The sequence below is a fragment of the Theobroma cacao genome, chromosome 3 (assembly GCF_053813885.1).
Source record: "Theobroma cacao isolate CCN51 chromosome 3, ASM5381388v1, whole genome shotgun sequence".
NCBI classification, from domain to species: Eukaryota; Viridiplantae; Streptophyta; class Magnoliopsida; order Malvales; family Malvaceae; genus Theobroma; species Theobroma cacao.
Genome location: NC_142641.1, coordinates 1,822,913 through 1,841,413, shown reverse-complemented (window position 1 = coordinate 1,841,413; position 18,501 = coordinate 1,822,913). Strand labels below are relative to the sequence as shown.

Here is an 18,501-nt window from a genome sequence, read left to right as displayed (position 1 = left end):
TAGTCCTTATCATTACTCAAAAGTAAAACCCCTTGAAATAGGAGTAGCAAAAAGGGAAAATAAAATCTTTCTTTTTGGCTCTTATAATTTCATTATTCTTCAATTTCATCAAAATTTCAAACAACTTTTCACTTTTTAAATAAAAATCACCTATATTTCATGCGGTTTCAATTTTTCTCACACGTATAATTTTTTTTCTCATGTGATATCTGTAATTTTTTTTTCTTAATTAACACCATGTGAATAATTTTTGTTCTCATAAGAAATTAACTTGTTAATTTTATCCAATAAAATTATCAACACGCCTTAAATTCAAAATTAAACTATTTATTTACATTTAAGGTATTTTGATAATTTTGTTAGACAAAATTAACAATCTAATCTTTTGTAGTAACAAAAATTATCCATCAAAATATTAATTAAAAGAAATATATGCATAAGGTGTTAATTGAAAATAAAAAAAATACATTGCCGCAGGGTGTAATATAAAAAAAAAATAAAACCATACGAGGGATAAGTGGAATTTATCCAAACCTTTCCTTATTGCCTCACATTAGAGTGATGCATTATTGCCCATAATACAGTAAAATTATGGAAAAATATGTAAAAAAAATTAAAAAATTTTCTTCTAATGGAGGAACATGAAATTTCAGCTGAAACACAGTTTGTTTCAACTAATGTTGGTATACAAGGCTTAAAGCCTAAGTTTCTCTTCCCTTTCTGAATATTTCATATAGCATAACAAAAAATCATTAACATTTTGAATGCCATACAAGATATTGAATGGGATTCCAGGAAAACTCTCTGCATAAGCTGTAACAGTGTTGCTCCAGGTTCCTGAAGGACGAATGTAAGCATGGAAAGATCTGTCAAAAGCTGCAGCTATGTCTCCTGTTGAGTTGCAAACAGAATCTCTCTTTCAACCAGTTCGAATATCTCCTTTAATCGATGAATAAATTTCTCTGTTATGTTTCTAGTTATTCTCAGCTGGAACTTGGTGCTTTTTAGCCAGGTGATCCCAATGTAAGCATCACACTTACAAGCATTGTGAGCTAGGCCAGACTTTTCGATCTGGTACATAAAATGGACCTGCAATTAGAAAGAACAAAGAAGTTTGTAAACAATATGAAGCCATTAGCAGTGAAAGGGTGCATGGGAAATTTTGGAAATGGTTTTTCACATACATGAAAGTGGTCACCAAATGGGACGTCGTGGAGCACCATGACCTCATTCAGAATCCACCCTTCATCATTTGCAATGGGAGATTTTTGTTGTGTGCAGGTGACTTCCCCTCCAAAGATTGAAACATGGCGATTGAACTTGTAAGAGATGCGTCTTTCAGAAACACCAGGCTTTACAGGTTCCCAAATGGTCGTTACATAATTAATACAAGCAGATTTTTCCATAATTTTACGCTCTAAATTTCCTCCATCAAAAATTTCCATTAGTGATGTTACCTGCACCAATGCCAAACACAATTCCACCACCAAAATACTTAAATAAGTTAATCAAATTGAAGGCATACGTTTGTTTTTGTTTTAATATTAAGCATCCTAACAAAAACAGATAGCAGAAGCATCATACAGCGACTACGCTAAACATGATGGATGATACTCTACAACTACAAGTGCTTGGAATCTAATTTAGGGGGCATGGAAAATGTTCATGGCAGGGCAGCAGAGGCCAAAGCTAGAAAGCAATCCTTAAATCTACAAGCAAAGCTTTTAATAGGATTACAAACAAAAAGAGTCATAAGGAAGAGTTTTGCATATGACTTATAAGGTATGACTATGGCAGTCCCAGGGTAGGTGCATTATGCTCAATATGAAGAATATATTTACCTCTTGTGAATCTCATGGACGCACTTCCAAAAGGATATGTGCAATGTGAGTTCCTAAATGCTTAAAAATCAAATAAGAGGTAAATGAGATTAGGGTCAAGAAATCCAGAATTTACACTAATAGGAAGTTCAGCAGAATAAATCTTTGACATCTTTGTAATTTCAACATCCCGAATGGATCCAACCTCTTCAAGTGTGATGGGTCTTTCCTCTTGATCCTGCTGCTCTTCTGCAATCTGTGCTTTTTGATCAAGTGTCAGAGTTTTTGTTCTCCACAAGGCCATTATTGTCCTGTAGTATGACATGGTAGATAATCACCTTTTATGAATAGAAATACTATGATGGAAATCAGAACATCATCTTCAAGACTATGTCCAAGAGAGCTGCACTGGGCTATTTAATTACACTAATACCTGCTGGCCACATTGAATGACACAAAAGATTGAAAATAAAATCTTAGTCTTCCTTCTTCATCTTGAGACTTTGCACCATGCCTTGCATCAAGACCTCGATCCTTCCTCAGAATTATGACTAGAGAAGGGCTACCCAGAGATGCCAGTGATGGCGGAAGCACTTGAATGTATTCAATATCTTCCCAAAGGAAGAAAAACTTGGTTTTGTGTCCGAACAAATTGGCATAAAACCCCACAATTCTTGCAGATAGAAAGAGGCGGCCCTGCATCCACAAGTCTTCGCGTTTCAACATATGTATTGCTTAAATATGAAAAAAAGAGACCAAGACATGAGACTAATGATCTGAATTCTAGACAAAACACAGGAATTGGAATTCGTCATGCAAGTTCTATGGCAACAACTATACGAGGTAAGCTGTTCTTTACTAGTCAGTTTAAATCAAAAGCTTCTGAAAATTCAAAGAACCATATTAAACTGGCAAGCTATTCATCCAATTCCATTTTGTTCACAATGAACTGAAAAACCCACGGAATCTAGAAGCAATTATTAAATGGAAATTAACCATCATTATCTGTTTTTCTTTTTCATGCATGAGCACTACGATACAGTGCAAGACTTAGCTAAGTTATAGCAGAACTATATCTAAGAATAGAAAATGTGTGGAATTGCCTTGAATTACTGCACATTACAAATTAGCAAAATAAAAGTTGCTGAACCAAGCAAGAAAACAATGGCTACAATTTTATAGTAGTTTTTAGTCCTGCACATGACAAAAAGGAATCAACATGTTCATTTGATGTCCACTTGATGACATTAACTGGAAATGTTGATCGCAACATTCTATTTTAACAAGTAAATGTACTGACGTGGTAACTGTAAATTGCACCTGCACAGGCAGTTTTCTCATCAGGTAACATGTAAAGTCACTGATAAGAAATTCTTCGGGTGGCAATCCAAACAGTTTCTGAAATGTTGAATTCTTGTGAGGTGACCATAGATTCAACTGCAAAATACCAAGTGTGGTTTAGACAAGGATTTGGGCAGAAAAAACTTATTCTGTATTGTTTTCTGCAAAAGGTCAACCTGTTCATCAACTAGACACTGAACTGTAACTAGGTGCCATCAAGACAACAAAATAAATTCCCTTATGAATGAATGAGCTATTGCACAATCAAAACATCAACAGTTTTGGCTCAGTCTTTACCTGCTTGCCTACTTCCTTTTCCATCTTTGTTAAATATTCCTTAATAGCTTCAACTCCTTTGTTATTATCCAAAAATATTCTTAAGTGTAACTTTGACTGAGAAGACTGAGCAAGCTTTCCCTCCAGGGAGACCCACAAGTCTGCCAGTTCAGTAGATTTATGTTTCAAAAAATTGATCTCAGCATGCCCAAGGGAGGTAGCCTGGTCAAAAGGACCATCAAAATCAAAAACTTCAATATCCAGGACTGATGGGGGTTCTTCCATGGCATCAAACTCAAGTATCTCTGCATGTCATCAAAACAGGTTAGCATATATTCTTGAGAAGAAAAAAACAAGGTGCACAGGAAGTTTTAAGTAAGAAGATTACCATTCCATTGAGGATCACGAGTTTGTAACTTGACAGAGCTTGTTCTTGTTTTACCATTGCAGGTAAAAACCACATAAGGGTCTGAAAAACCTGTCGAATCCAAGGATGCCAAATTAACACCCTCGATTAGAGCGACAGTGAGAACCCATCCATCACCTTGGGCTTTGACTCCATGATCACTTCCTATTAAAAATAGATTGCCAATGTAAGAAAATCCTGAGACAGAAAGGCAGTAGTTTCTCTTGGGTTCTAAGAGTTTACTAATAATGTATGTATAAAAGGAGGTAATAATTCACCTCTTTGCAACCTAGCTTGTATGAAGCGAGAAACCATGTTGTAAGCACGCTGCAAAAGTATAATTAAAATTCCACCTGTGATAAGCTCTCCAAAACTATCAGGCAAATCAAGTCCATCAATTTCTAAGCCTTGGACTTTGGAAGAATCACAAAGTATAAGATGCACAATGAAAAATGAAAACATAAAAATGGTGAAAACCACAGTGAAATTCCAAAAGTATTCAGTTGCCAATTCCCAATCTGACTGCTGCTCTGTTTGCAAAGTTGACAGCATATGATCCCTGTCTGATAATTCCATGGAATCCAGAATCTTTAGTTTCTGAGCTAGCAAGCTAGCAAACTGATCAAAACTCTCCTTCAGTCCCTGCTTAACTCCTCCTTCAATCATGCTTCTCATCATTGTGCTCTGCTGAAAATTAATTCTCCATGATATTATGAGATGAGAAGATTCTTCTCCGGCTGATAGCTCCGGTCCAGGCATTATCTTGTAAAGTAACTCTATCTTGAATGTACTTCCATATGGAACTTCAGGAGTACTTGCAGATATCAGGATGGCAAATTCTTGTCCATTTGCTTTGATATAGGTCTGCTCTTCTGTTGCTTTAACAGCCTTTACTAACTTTGTTGCAGCTTTTGTGTATGTAACAACTCGTGTTAAGCAAAAATCATATCCTGATTTCCATGTCCAAGGCCCCTCCTGGACTTCCGTTGTTCCCTGCAGTTCTGCCAGGTCTTTCCTGAACTGTGAATCAGGTGCAAAAAAAAACTTATTTAAATCATATGAGGACAATAAATACATCCGATCAAGAAGGATGCCCCCCTCAAGGTTTTCGGGCATTTCATGTTGGTTGTGCTTTGACTGCATCAACTTAATTGCTTCTTCCAAGCTGCAACTAGAGGGGAGTCCCTCCAATGAATCCTCATGATCAGATAGTGTAGTGGATAATTCTGATGATGAATCATCAGTTCTTGAGGTTTCCTCATTCTTATTGAAAAGCTTTTCAAGACGGCCTGCAATAGCCTTCACTTAAGTGTTTACCTTCTGTGATTTTCAGGCATGGAGCTTTGAAACTAAATATGTCATGAGATAATTTGCATGTGCTTTCCAATTCTTTGTAGTCCTCATGGTGAATGTCTGACTGTGCATAAAGAAGATGACTGGCCGAATTATCATGCCCTTTTCCATGCAAAGAAATGGTGAGGAGAATTTTTCCTGCACTCATTGAGAAAAATATACTGTAAATTCATAATTCCATTGACAGATTAAGCAGAGCAAAGAGGAATATACTGCCCTAATGAAAAGCAACTGTTCGGATGTCCTATGCAAATTGGAGATCGATCACAGAATTCAGCTGGGAGACAAAACTGAAAAGAATTAAAATGTGGAGAGGGCACCTTGATTTCAAAGTTCAAGTCAGCCAATTCATCAACTCTGCAATCAATTACCTTCGGGGAACCTAAGGCTTATGAAAGCTCCAATTGAAAGCAATCACATTGTTGCAATAAATGCGGCGACAAAATTCACAATTGATGTTAGTCTCATCTCCAGTCTTTTTTCTATTTTTTTCCCCTGTTTTACCAGGAACTATAAATTGACTGACATAACAAAAACATATGGGAATTGTAATCTTGTTGCAGTGCCATTTTGTTATGGGTGACTATGCACGCAACTCATGTGAGGAAGTCCCAGCTCCTACGCAAGTCTAAAACTAACTTTTTCATGTTCAAAGGGTATGTTGACAGGTACCTTAGATAGATGAAGCCTCCATATATGTCCCTAGAAATAGACTTTGGACTCAAACCAGTTATCCAATTCATTATCTCCTTGAACAAATCACAAAAGTTTGGCAAGTAAATCAGAGAGTATCTATTCAACTTTAGTTCACTTTTCCAATTGTCAGATTAACAACATTATCTAGTCTAATACCAAAACAGAACTAGCTCTTCAAGATTTAAAAAGCCCAATTGAGTATAAGTACTATCATCAAATGCAGATTCAAATATCATTTAATCTTAATTTCTAATTAAATGCAGATTCAAATTTAATTTAATCTTTCTTATATATTAAAAACTTACATCCCACTCAATCAATTATGCTATAAGACATTCATCATTAAGGCTATAAAAAATTGCAGCAACAATGCAAATCAATTTCCATTTATCAGAGAACAAAAAACCACCAAGCACGTTTATTCAAGCCATGGTAGCACAAAAAAGAAACAGAAAGAAAAAGAAAACACTGGCCAAGAGCACTAACCACAATCTTTATTGATAAACCTTCCGGTCTTAGGCTTTTCAAGAGAAAGCCAAGTTGGAGGCAAGGTTTGATTATCTTCATCAGCAATCAACCAGACCGGAATCCTAACCCGACCAACCAAATCCTTGGAAGCATTGAAGAACCCAGAATCATCATCATGGTGAAAAACAGAAACAACAACCTGTTCACCAACATCATGAACCCTGAAACAAACTCCTCGTTCCAAATCGGATTCAAAGTATTTCTCAAAGTCCTTGTCTTGGACTTGAACTTCCCGACTTGGAGTTTCACGTAAATGTCCTCCACACCCAAGTCTTTGGCTTGCAACACGTAAACGTACAGCCTCATCACAAAATAACAATTAAAAACGCTTCACTACTTGTATAATTTTCCAAAGAAAGAAAAACTGAAACTGGGTTTTAAAGCTAGGCCTAGGCGGGTACTCAAGTGCAGAGAGAGAGAGAGAGAGAGAGAGAGAGAGAAGCGAAGGTGAAGCCGTTGAGAGAAACGTGGATACGTGAGAGGAAGGACATGAAAGAACAGTTATGGAATTTATGGAAAGAACCAATAAAGTATTGGTAGAAAATTGTAAAGTGAGCGCCAAAAGAGGCCAAAAAGGAAAAAAGGGTCGGACTCGGTTGGCTTGGTTTTGCGTTTGGGTAAGGCTAAATGAGGATACTCGTTGCCTTCCCTTCCCTTGCCGCTTCAAAAACAAACAGCTCAGCTTTATAGGTATTGGTTGTTTGTTAATGGAGTTCAGCTTTGAATACCCAAAGCGAGAGGGAAAAGATTGCTCAAAAGGATGGAGCAGGAAACCTGGGAACGATAGGGTCTCGGTTTGGATTTATCTTCTTTTTACATGGAATCAGCCCTACTTTTCTATTCCATTTCCTGACATAGAAAATTCCAACAAACAGAATCTGCCTTTTTGTCATGTTTTACGTTCTTTGATAACTGCACACAATTTTTTTTACATAATTCTTAAATAAGTTTTTAAATTATTTTAAAAATTTTAATAAATTTTTATATTTTTATTATATTCAATTAAATCTCTATATTTTTATTTTAAATTAAATAAACTCTTATAACAAATAATTGATTGATTGTCATCACTCAAAATATTATTTATCATTTTATATCCACATGATATTAATATAGATGTAGAGAGTAAAAAATATCACATAATTATATTATCATTCTAAATTACTATATCATGTCAGCGTTATATAATATAAAATAATAAATAATATTTTAATTAATTTAATTATTAATTATAAAATTTATTTAATTTAAAATAAAGATAAAAAAATTTATTTGACTCAAAATAAAAATATAAGGACTTAATTGAACGCAATAAAAATATAAGAGCTTATTTGAATTTTTTTAAATAATGTAAGAACTTGTTTAGATATTATGTCTATTTTTTCTACTTTATATTTTTAAGGCATAATACAATAAAAAAAATTTATTTAAATAAGTCTTTATTTATGTTTTTCATAACAAATAAATTTTTTATGAATAAAAGTTGATTAAATGTAGTTAGTCAAAACCCTTTTTGTTTCTTTACAATCATATCACACTTAGGAAAATATTAACAAGTTATGATAAATTGTGACATGACATTATAATATGATCATATAAAATTTGCACCTGCACATCAACATCACATTAGTGTTGTAACACCGTAACGTTGATATAAATGAAAATTGTCATTTTAGTTAATGGTAGGTGATCGACGGATTTTATAATATAATTTGATTTAAAATAAAAATAAAAAATTTTGATTAAATATGATAAAATATTTTTTTATATTTTTTAATAATTCAATAATTTTTTAAAACATTAAACTTTTTTTTAGTTTATGCTTGAATTTGGGAAGAATAAAATATTTATGGCAAATTTAATGCACCGAGTAATATATGATTTTTTCTCTTTTCTTTAGAAAAAAAACCAATTAAGTACATCTTTGAAATGTGAAACACATAAACCAAGTAACACCGCAAACATTATCTTGATGTTTTTCTATTTTTATTAGACTAGGATTATTGCTCTTATATTAATATATGTTTTATTTGTTTCAAAATAATAAAATGTAAAGTTTTTATAAATAAAAAATTTATATATAATTAAAAGATAATTAATATTTCAATTATATATAATTGAAATCTTATAACATTATTAATTAATGAATTATCCAATACTATTAGAATTAATAAAAATATTCTTATTTTTAAATTTTTATTTATAAATTAATATGTTATTAATATTTATATTAAAAAAATTTAATAAAAGTCATTCGTTCTGATTAGGATTCTTATATATTTACAAATTAAATTAATATTAATTAAAATAATAATTTAAAAATATAATAAAATAATTAATTATTTTCGTCAATTTTTTTCAAAATTCGTGTTTTTTATATATTATAAATTTATAAATATAAAAAGGGTTCGAGGATGGGCTTTGGGAGTAATCCGACCCGATATTGAAACGCATGGGCCGAAATTAGACTAAAATCGTCAATTGGTCTGAGACTCCGAGGTTTTCGGACAAATTAGTCGGGCTGGAGAGTGGTAAATGGGCCGAGATTTGAAATTTGAACCGGCGGATCCGACCCTGAAGTTGATCAGCTTGAGAGTCAACGAGAGAGAGAGAGCGAGAGAAAGGATGTTACAGTTTCCGGCGTTCATGACGCAGTTCCCATCGACGACGAGGACTATTCCGACGTCGTTTTTGCTTCCATCTCAATGGCCGCAACCCCACAGCGAAGAGCTCCTACTCGCCATGGAAGAATCTAATCTCGAAGAAAAGGTACTTTGAAAATTTTTCCAATCCCCCATTTTTCTATTTAGGGAATGTTCTTTTGTTTTCTCCTATCACATGGCAAAGGGTAATTGAGTGTCTCATCTGTTTATTTGATTTCCTCTTGCTCAAGCGTAGTGCATTAGTATTCAAAATCTTTTGAAGGAAGAAAGAAAAAAAAATCAAATTTGTTAATTAAATTAGTCAGTTTGTTTGAACCCGACCCTTGATTTTGTGTCTGGAAGAGATTCATTATGCCGAAGTAGATATTTTTTGAGAATCATCAAGGTTCTCTTTGCTGCTGAAATTTAAACAGTGATAGAGCCAATTTTGTCTTTATTGTGATTTAGTGGATGTGATACTTAATGGGTTTTCATGGTGAAAGCTAGCAATCAAATTCTTAGGATCTTTTGGAACAGGAATTCAGTTTAAGCATTTCGATTTTTTGGGGTTGCTGCCTGGTTACATTACCAAAGTTTGATGACAGAATTTCAAGTGCTATTAAGATCAGTGTCTAAGTTTGTAAGGAAAAAACATTGTCATTGTTGATAGTTTCCTAAATGATTGGGGCAAGATCTTCAGCAAATTACAGTGAGTATAATGAGTTTAACTGCTCAATCGGAGCGGTATAACTTCAATGTACTGAGTACTTCGAAAGATTTCGAGAGCCATATGCTATTGCTGACCACCAGTAAACGGCTTGAAACTTCATATTGTATGATTTATAATCGAATGCAGGATTTTGGCACATAAATTCTTTAAAAAACCATGGTTTTATATACTTTTGGTCTTGCTTGTTGTTTCCCCTAACATTGCTAGAAAGCTAGGTTGAATGCCTTGTCGTGAAGGAGATGTGAGTTTGAGGTAGGAAGTCTGGATGCCAGAGCTTGAAGGTTTGATGGATTAGGTGGTGAATAACATGCTTGTCAGTTACCTTCATGATAGAGTGCAATCAACTGACACCATTGATGAAAATGTTTCTCCGTCTCTACTTTCGTTCTGTTTTTTTTTTTTTTTTCTTTTATGGTAAATTCTAAATTTGGGTTATATTTAGTTTATGGATTACGTGGTGAATAACATGCTTATCAGTTCCCTTCATGATAGAGTGCAAACGACTGATAACATTCATGAAAACCTTTCTCTGTCTCCACTGTCATTCTGCTCGTTTTCTGTGAATTATAGTTTTGGGTTATATGTAGTTTATGACATCAGTAACTTACATTTTATTATCACGATGGTCAACACGAGTGCGAGAAGATGATATTCATTCAAATCATTAGAAGTGAGTAGAAGCTGTTGTTCATTTGGGCAGTTTTGTATGTTTGCCGGTGACTTTCACTTTCGCAAATTCAGGCTTTGGCTTTATTGACACTTGTGTAATTGATTCTTGTAGTTGAATGAAATCAGAGATACTAACAGAAACCTGGTTGTGATTGGGAAGACTACCATCGATAATGATAAAGAAGATGATGATAATGATGCAGACGATGATGATGCTGACAATGCCGAGGAATCTGAGGCTGAGGAGTTTGAGCAAGAAACTGGTTGAAAAAATAATACTCTGCCTCATCGTTTTTGTTACCTCCGTTTCTTCAAAAATTCTAGTCGCAAGCTCTGTAATGCCTGTGTAGGACTTGAGATAAAGCATTGCTTGATGTTATGTTGCCACAAAGCCTGTATTGCGCATGTATTTTCTTGCAACTTGCTTCAATCAGAGCCATTCCTTTTTAATTTTCAATTCCCCCTTTCTAAATCATTCCTGGCCCCAGAAAATGAGGTTAGGAAAAGATCTTTGTTCCCATTTCTGTCGTTTGGCTGAGCAGAGAAATCAAAAGAGAAAAGACAGTTAAGTTGTCATTTTCAAGTTGCAACCCAATTTCCATATAAAGATCAAACCTTGGAGGGAGTCCTCGTCTGTGGCTCAACCTACTTTGAATCTTTGATCTTTCAACAGTCAAAGAGGAGATTGATTATTGAGCTAATGCTGACCACTTCCATAAGGTCTCTTTGGTTAAATATGAGGCTTTCTCCAATAAAGTGAACTAACTAAAATAATACGCTCACAAGGGTGAATCCAAATACATATATTTTACAAATCATAATCAAAATGGGTACATAGGGAAGTAACGATATTTATGTAAAGGTTTTATATTTAATGCATTGTTAATGTATAGTATCTATTTACTATCACTTAATTATATTTTGTCACCTTATAAATGTGTAAAGGTTAAAAAAAAGTTTTAAAAATTTAAATTAATAATTTTAAAATTGTGAGTATATTTTTTAAGGTTCTCAACTTTTAAATTTATTTATTAATGGGGTGGTAATATTTCGTTTACTAATTGTATAAAATTTATACAGGGACAATGCATCAAATATAAATGATATAATACTTAAAAAAAACCTTTAAAATATTTTTAAAAAATTAAATAAATCAATTTTGTTTTATTATTTTCAATCAAACTATTGTATTTTTATTATGAATTAAATAAACTTTTATAATTAATGATTCATTCAATTAAAAATTAAAATATCACTTATTATTTTTAATCTTAATTATTCTAATAATATAGAAAGTGTTAATCTCACGACCATTTAGATTTACCCTTTCCTTTGCTTGAAGGTTTCAATCACTTTGAGTCCCCACAAGTTCACCAAAGTATAATGCCAAATATAGTTCCACAAAGACTTGACCCCATAACCAAAATTTGGAAGATTCAAATAAATCAAACGGTCCCACCTTGCGAAATGGGGTGGCCATCTCTTTCTCTCTTCACACTAATTCTTTCTTGTCCTGTCTTGCTCGTTTCCATCCTCACCCATGGAGGACTAAGTCATACGCAGCTTTATTTTGTTTTTATCCTTAGAACTGTCACACGTTTTCTACTCTTTCCTCTTAATTTCCATTTTTAAAGCTTATTAAAGAATTCCAACCAGCCGTCACTTGTCAGTCTTCCAAGTTGTCCTCCCATGAAGAAAGTTAATCGAATATCTTAAAGAATATCTTACACTACTCTAATTAAATAGATAATTTATAATTAAAGATTTAATTAAATTGGGACAAAATTTAAATAATACTTATGACTTCAAGTAATGATTTCAGAGTTCTCCCTGCAAACCCGTAAAAACAATGACTTTCAATATTAAAGTTAAAAATATTATTTATAAATTATTTATATAATTAATATAATACTCTTCCAAATTCATTAATCATTCTAAATATAATTTTAAAACTTAAATTTATTTTGATTTAAATTCAAATCGAAATAAAAAATAAAAAATTAAATTTTAATTACATTCAAAATTATCGAGTATCTTAACCACCATGATTAAGATATTTCAGAATTAACGAAAGATTATCACTACACCTTACGGCATCTGGTGATTCTGATCCCATCCTTCTTTTGCCCTGCAAAATAAGAAAAAGAAAAATTAAAATCATAGTTTACACAGCTTTTTTCAATTAAGTATAAATTCTACAAAAACATTTTGACCAACCAATCAACTTGTTACGTTTGTACTCTTAGTCATGTCACGTGTCAAGCAGTTGAACTGACTGAGTCCCGTACGCGTCAACCGCTGCAAATATTTCGCGCTGATACAGAAAACAGAAGTGTGACTGGCTAATTCGGAATTTTCCCAATCCGTCACGGCGGCCCACTTATTATCAGAACCCTAACGGTGGAAAAATCATGCTAATTGCAGGGAAAATTTGGGGAAGAAGAAAATCTCAAAAGATTCATCAATTACCAAAAAAATTTACTTCTCGATTCTCACTTTACAATCCAAACGCACTTTGAAATAAAAGTTTCAAAGTTCCACTAATCAACTAATTTTCTTTTTTTTTTAATTTTACGGTATTTTTATGGCCGTTGTCTATATGGTATATTTGTTCTGTAAGCCTCCGACTGAGGGGCTGTTGAGCCATTCTTCCGTCCCGGAATCTCTAGTTTCAATGCCGGCAATAGTAATTAGAATGAGGAGCGGTAAAGAAAACTCTAGGGTTCTGCTGCAGGTTGCAGGGATAATAAGAAGCTCTGACTGGATATGCCATCGGCCGTGGCGGAGATATACTCCGTCGACGGAATACGGCCTTCAACGGGGAATCGGAATCGGCTGACGTGGGAGAGGACAAGTTGACACTGGACGTATTCGACGGAGGGGGAGAGATTTGCTTGAGTGACTTCGGCGGTGAAAGGATTGCTCGGATCTTCGACGAAGCCGCTCCATCGTACTCTTCGATTATGTTCCTCAAATCCTCGTCCGATTTTATCGAAATTAACGTATCTAAATCGCCGTTCGGTAACTGACACCTCAACGTTACGGAATATCCACAAAACTCAACGAGTTTCACCATCAGCTCTGTAACAAAACAAAAAATTCAACACTCTTTTCAATAAAAAGAATAAATAAAACAAAAAACTAAAAAGAAAAAGAAAAAGATTCTTTGAAACACAAAACGAACCTGTAAACGAAATGGAACGATCCACGGAGAGTACTCTGGTGAGTCCGCCGACGTAACGGAGCTTGCCGTCGCTAGAACGTGGAAGAATCTTGCCGCCATAACTGCAAAGAAACTTGACAGTTTCTGAGCTCTTCTTCCCCGATTCAATTTCTCTCACCATTTTCTTTCTTTCTCTTGGGGTTTCCCTCTTTTTGCTCTTTGGCGTTGGTTTGGATTCTGTGGTTGGAAGGTTAGAGAGAGTTCGGTTTTGAAAGATTTTGGGAAGAGAGAATTCGGGGAAAAGAAGGGAATTTGTTTTGAATCTGAAAACAAAGAGAAGGGGGGCAGAGGGTTATTTATGGGAGAAGAAGGCAGTGACGTCAGCCGTGGGTCCTACTTCTACACGCTTAAGAGACTCGTTGGAAACAGAAGAGAAAGGGTTTTGGTTTTTTATATTCGGATATTCCCAATGGTGGCAATTGATTACTTAACATGATCAAGTAGTTAACACGTAATATTTGTTTAATTGATATCATTATTCCAATATTTATGATATTTAGGTATTTTAATAAATAAAAAATTTCAAATATAAATATTTTAAAAATAACTAGTAATATATTTTATTCTTAATTGTGTAATTTAATAGAGTATTAAAATTTTATAAATATTTGAATAAAATTTGAAATTATCATTTATAAACTCCTACTTGAATATTTTAAAAACTATTCGTTAAATATTAAAATTTGTTAAATATTTTATTAAAATTAATTTTATGTATACTATCAATAAAAAATTGAATTAATAAATTAAAATTAATTTATAAAAATAATTATAGTTTAAAATTATAATTTAAAAAATTAATAAATTTTAATAAGTATTACATTAATTATAAATATTATGAATAAAAAATAATATAATTAAAATTTAATATTAAAAATTATTATTTATGATAGAATAGTTCGAACTCTATTTGAACCTATGAAAATTAATAATTTCACAATCCAAAATTTATTCAAATTCAATTAAAAATATTTTAATTTTATTTAATCCAATCAAATAATAATTAATATAAATTAATCAGATTAACAAAATTAAGAAGTTAAATGGAAGGGGCCCACCCCCACGTCTGAGCCTGGAGGCCGACTTCCCTCCCTTCTTTGACTCCCAAAGAGCTGGGGCCCTTTGCTTGGTCCAAGTTCCATTCTAGCCAGCTCTACCTTTTCTCTTTTAATTTTCTTAATTAATTAAACCAAAAATAAATAAATAAATACAAGTTAAACCCAAGGTTAAGAAAACTATGAATAAGGTTCATGATTTCTGGCATTATTCAAGGATCAAACAATGTATATATATATATATATATACATATATATATATAAATATATATATATATGTCAAAATAAGACAATTAATGCTATTTTGGTCCATGGTTCATTGACCCTTCTTGCTTGTTTTGATTATGGTATTTAATTACTATTTTCATTGGCATTAGACATGACCTTCTCCACTACATTTCACTAATATACTCTTAATTATAATTAGTGATTTCTTTATGAATATTTTTTGATAAAGTTGTATATATATATATATATATATATATGTAAAAGTTACGTTCACAATAAAGAATCACGTTTTATATAATAATTCAATGACAGGACCAATATATCAATGGACAAATTCAACAATACATTAGATGAAGTTCATATACGACGAGATTTGAATATGAACTTTAATATTTCAGGTTTCCTCTTTATCGCGAAAACAAAATCTTTGAGAATTGCTATTGAGGCAAAATCACATGGGCTTGTAATGAATATAATTTAATTTTGAAAAAATTTGTTCTTTATTAGGTTTTTTAATCAAATAAATTCAACTTTAACCATTATTTTTAATAAAACCATAAAGTTATAAAATTTTAAAAAGTAAAATTTGTGAATTTTGAATTTTGAACTTTGAACTTTTTCAAAACATATTTTTTAAAATTTTAATTTTATATAATATTTTTAGAAAAAAAATTTCAAAATTAAATTTATTTGATCAAAAATCAAACAAAAACAAATAAAATGGGACAATACCAAATATTCCATTATCCACTTTACAGTCATTTTAAGTAAGATTTGCAAGCAAATCTTATCATGTTCATCCATCATGTTAAGTTCTCCATTACTATCTTTAAAATTAATCATCCCTAGTAACGACACGTGGCCTTACTTTTTTAATAATGAGAAAACATAATACTTAAAAAAATTTTGAATTATTTTAAAAAAATTTAAATAGATTTTTATTTTTTTATTGAATTTAATTAAATTCTTATATTTTTATGTTAGGTCAAATAAACCCTTATGATTTTTTCTAATTTGGAAAAAGAGGGATTCGAATCCTTGCTTTTAAAATAAAATATCATATATCAACTAATGAGTCAAATCTCGAGTATTTTAATGATTAGTAATTAATTATTTATCATTAGTTAAAATATTACTTATCATTTGATATCCACGAAAAATTTCAATGTGTAAAATATTGTAAATTTCGGTTAATATTAGCAGTTGTGTATATATAAATATCATAATATAAGAGGGAAAATTATGACATGGACAAAATTGTTAATTTCGGTTAATATTAATGGTTACGCGTATAAATAACATAATATGAAGGGTCTATATAAAATAAATTTTCCCTACTAACCGTATAGAAGAAGAAATGCACCTAATATGATGTGGTGAGTAAATTGAGTCATTTAGGGTCGGCACTTGTATGGGCCATGGTGTCCTAATTTTAGCTACAAATTAAACCCGTATAGTTTAAGAAACGAAGCAAAGACTTAGTTCCTGAAAATGACCCAAATCCTACATCTTCACCATACATTTGGCTTTCTTCTAATCAAAGTTATTGGTCATCGAAATAAAGAAAAATATGGGATTTTAGTTTTACACAAAAATAAAAAATAATTATACTATAAATCAATAAAATAATTTTTTAATTATATGATTATTTCAAATCAAATATAGTTTTGCTTTTTATTAGTTTTATAATAACTTTGCATAGTTAAAACGCAGAATAAAAAAGGAAACAATAATCTATTCTAATAATAATAATAATAATGTACTAATATGATTTTACTCTTTACATGAAAATTTTAATATAAAAACATTATGAGATGTAAAAAATATAAAAAAGTTAGTAAATGCAGCAATAAAACAAATCTTAATTATTCTAATTATAAGTATTGATGAAGCAAATGATTATCACTCCAATTAATTATGGAGATAAACAAATCTAACCCAAACTAGCCTAACAATAAGCACTTTATAATAGGATACCTTATACTACCCGACCCAATTTTATAAAATTAGATTTCTTATAATCGAGTTTAGATAGTAAAATTATCTCAGGTTTGGACAATGATCATAGAGTACACACTACCTGAACCTAAATTTAAACTTTAATTTATTTTTTTACAAGTTAATTTAATTTATTTTTTTTATTAATAATATATAGAAATTGATTTTAAATTTATTTTTGTTTTGGGTTTGAATTTTTTTATAAATATTTATAATCGAATTCGAATACGAATAATTAGTGTTAATTTCTAATTGTGTTCGGATAAAATATTAAATAATTAAATTTTAATTCGATTTAAATTCAAATATCTTAAAATTAACGAATATCATATCGGTTATTATACCTATTGATCAAATTCTTTGAAGTTTCAAATTAGTCAATGAAACAAAAAGAAAAAGAAAAGTCTCCAGCATATCATCTACTGCCCTAGTTGCATTTCCTTGGCAATATCCAACATTGGGCCATGCATGCAACCTTGTTTCATTTCATAACAAAATTTTATCCTGTCAAGAAATTATCCAGCCTTTTCTGCTTGGGAATTTGAAGAGGACAAAACCCACGAAAACTGCTTGGCATTAGTGTGGGGATCATGCTTGGTCCTCGAAAGGTGTATATATGGGAAAACATAATTGGCTAGAACTAGAAGCAATGGCTGCATGATATTTACCTCCTTGCCGCTTTGCCAAAGATTTGTCGTGTCAGAAACAAAAACCTGCCTGCACGCAGCAGGATCCTGAAAACATATATGTCGGAGACATCCTGGTTGCAGATGATCGAATCCCTGTCCACCCACAGGAACATTCGGGGAGGACACGTGGAGGGAGACATGGCATGGAAAGGGACACGTGGAAGACAGCTGTTGGGCTTTGTGGTGCCATGATGGAGATTCCTCGAAAATAGGTTAAACAAAGGAAAGTGGGGTGCTGGGCCTGCGGGTGGGAGGAGAGCATCATCATCATCATCATGAGCCTCTGAGGTCTGGCCGTATCTGTGATCACATTCATTGTGCTCTATTGAAGTGTAGGTCGTGAATTTGTGACCACATGCATCGTGTTAGAGACGCTGTCTTTATCCGTTGGTTTCCATATTTTCCTTGAATCTTTCTTTTTTCTCGAGAAAGTGACAATGATGGGAAGAAGAATGAGCAGCATCTGCTGGGGTGATGGCAGATTCTTTTTACTTGGTCAAGGGGAGACGAATATGAAAGGAGGGGTGCCTCGTGGGTATGTTTCTGCTGAAAACAACACACTATCCTCAAGTTGTAGTCCCAGATCACTACAATGTTTGAGAGAGTGAACAAAACAGCTGGTCCTCCATTTCGTTGTTGGATGCTTCTGCTCTTTCTTTTCAATCTAATGGTAGCTTTCAGATGAATAGAAAAATCTTCATCAGTTTTCTTTAGGTATTGGAATCGTTGTCCAACAACAAAAATCGACGTAATTTTATCGTATATGTCGAGATTTTCAAGTAGGAACGTATTCAACGTCTAAATTAAGATAGAAATACTGCTAACACGAATTGAATTTATAAAGTAA

General features: G+C 32.4%; 3 protein-coding genes across 4 annotated transcripts; 1 reads left to right on the top strand and 2 right to left on the bottom strand.

Moving 5' to 3' along the window:
• Positions 1-604: 604 nt before the first annotated feature.
• LOC18604028 (C2 calcium/lipid-binding and GRAM domain containing protein) lies at positions 605-7,259 on the bottom strand. 2 transcript variants are annotated; one of them, XM_018116772.2, is made up of 9 exons: positions 6,379-7,257; positions 4,122-5,334; positions 3,826-4,008; positions 3,459-3,742; positions 3,141-3,257; positions 2,254-2,516; positions 1,957-2,131; positions 1,185-1,457; positions 605-1,089 (listed from the first exon to the last, which is right to left on the bottom strand). In XM_018116772.2, exons 2-9 carry the CDS (start codon positions 4,984-4,986, stop codon positions 883-885), a joined length of 2,367 nt encoding a protein of 788 aa, XP_017972261.2. In that variant the 5' UTR covers positions 4,987-5,334; positions 6,379-7,257; the 3' UTR covers positions 605-882. The 2 variants fall into 2 exon arrangements, with proteins under 2 accessions (XP_017972261.2, XP_088660311.1); XM_088804185.1 differs by lacking the exon at positions 605-1,089 and adding an exon at positions 1,842-1,901 and having other exon boundaries at positions 1,398-1,457; positions 2,026-2,131; positions 6,379-7,259.
• A 1,725-nt stretch (positions 7,260-8,984) lies between these two features.
• LOC18604027 (transcription termination factor) lies at positions 8,985-10,918 on the top strand. The gene is made up of 2 exons (XM_007036318.3): positions 8,985-9,189; positions 10,574-10,918. Exons 1-2 carry the CDS (start codon positions 9,046-9,048, stop codon positions 10,727-10,729), a joined length of 300 nt encoding a protein of 99 aa, XP_007036380.3. The 5' UTR covers positions 8,985-9,045; the 3' UTR covers positions 10,730-10,918.
• A 1,973-nt stretch (positions 10,919-12,891) lies between these two features.
• LOC18604026 (Octicosapeptide/Phox/Bem1p family protein) lies at positions 12,892-13,961 on the bottom strand. Its single transcript, XM_018116744.2, has 2 exons — positions 13,646-13,961; positions 12,892-13,542 (listed from the first exon to the last, which is right to left on the bottom strand). Exons 1-2 carry the CDS (start codon positions 13,803-13,805, stop codon positions 13,133-13,135), a joined length of 570 nt encoding a protein of 189 aa, XP_017972233.2. The 5' UTR covers positions 13,806-13,961; the 3' UTR covers positions 12,892-13,132.
• Between the last annotated feature and the right edge of the window lie 4,540 nt (positions 13,962-18,501).

What these genes read in the sequence shown, in the direction of transcription:
- LOC18604028 (XM_018116772.2), bottom strand. Translation starts at nt 4,986, where the DNA reads ATGCAGTCAAAGCACAACCAACATGAAATGCCCGAAAACCTTGAGGGG. An exon ending in ACAAGCTAGGTTGCAAAGAG is followed by an intron (nt 4,009 to 4,121) that starts GTGAATTATTAC and finishes TATTTTTAATAG; the next exon opens with GAAGTGATCATGGAGTCAAA. An exon ending in TCGTGATCCTCAATGGAATG is followed by an intron (nt 3,743 to 3,825) that starts GTAATCTTCTTA and finishes GATGACATGCAG; the next exon opens with AGATACTTGAGTTTGATGCC.
- LOC18604027 (XM_007036318.3), top strand. Translation starts at nt 9,046, where the DNA reads ATGTTACAGTTTCCGGCGTTCATGACGCAGTTCCCATCGACGACGAGG. An exon ending in AATCTAATCTCGAAGAAAAG is followed by an intron (nt 9,190 to 10,573) that starts GTACTTTGAAAA and finishes TGATTCTTGTAG; the next exon opens with TTGAATGAAATCAGAGATAC.
- LOC18604026 (XM_018116744.2), bottom strand. Translation starts at nt 13,805, where the DNA reads ATGGTGAGAGAAATTGAATCGGGGAAGAAGAGCTCAGAAACTGTCAAG. An exon ending in TCGTTCCATTTCGTTTACAG is followed by an intron (nt 13,543 to 13,645) that starts GTTCGTTTTGTG and finishes GTTTTGTTACAG; the next exon opens with AGCTGATGGTGAAACTCGTT.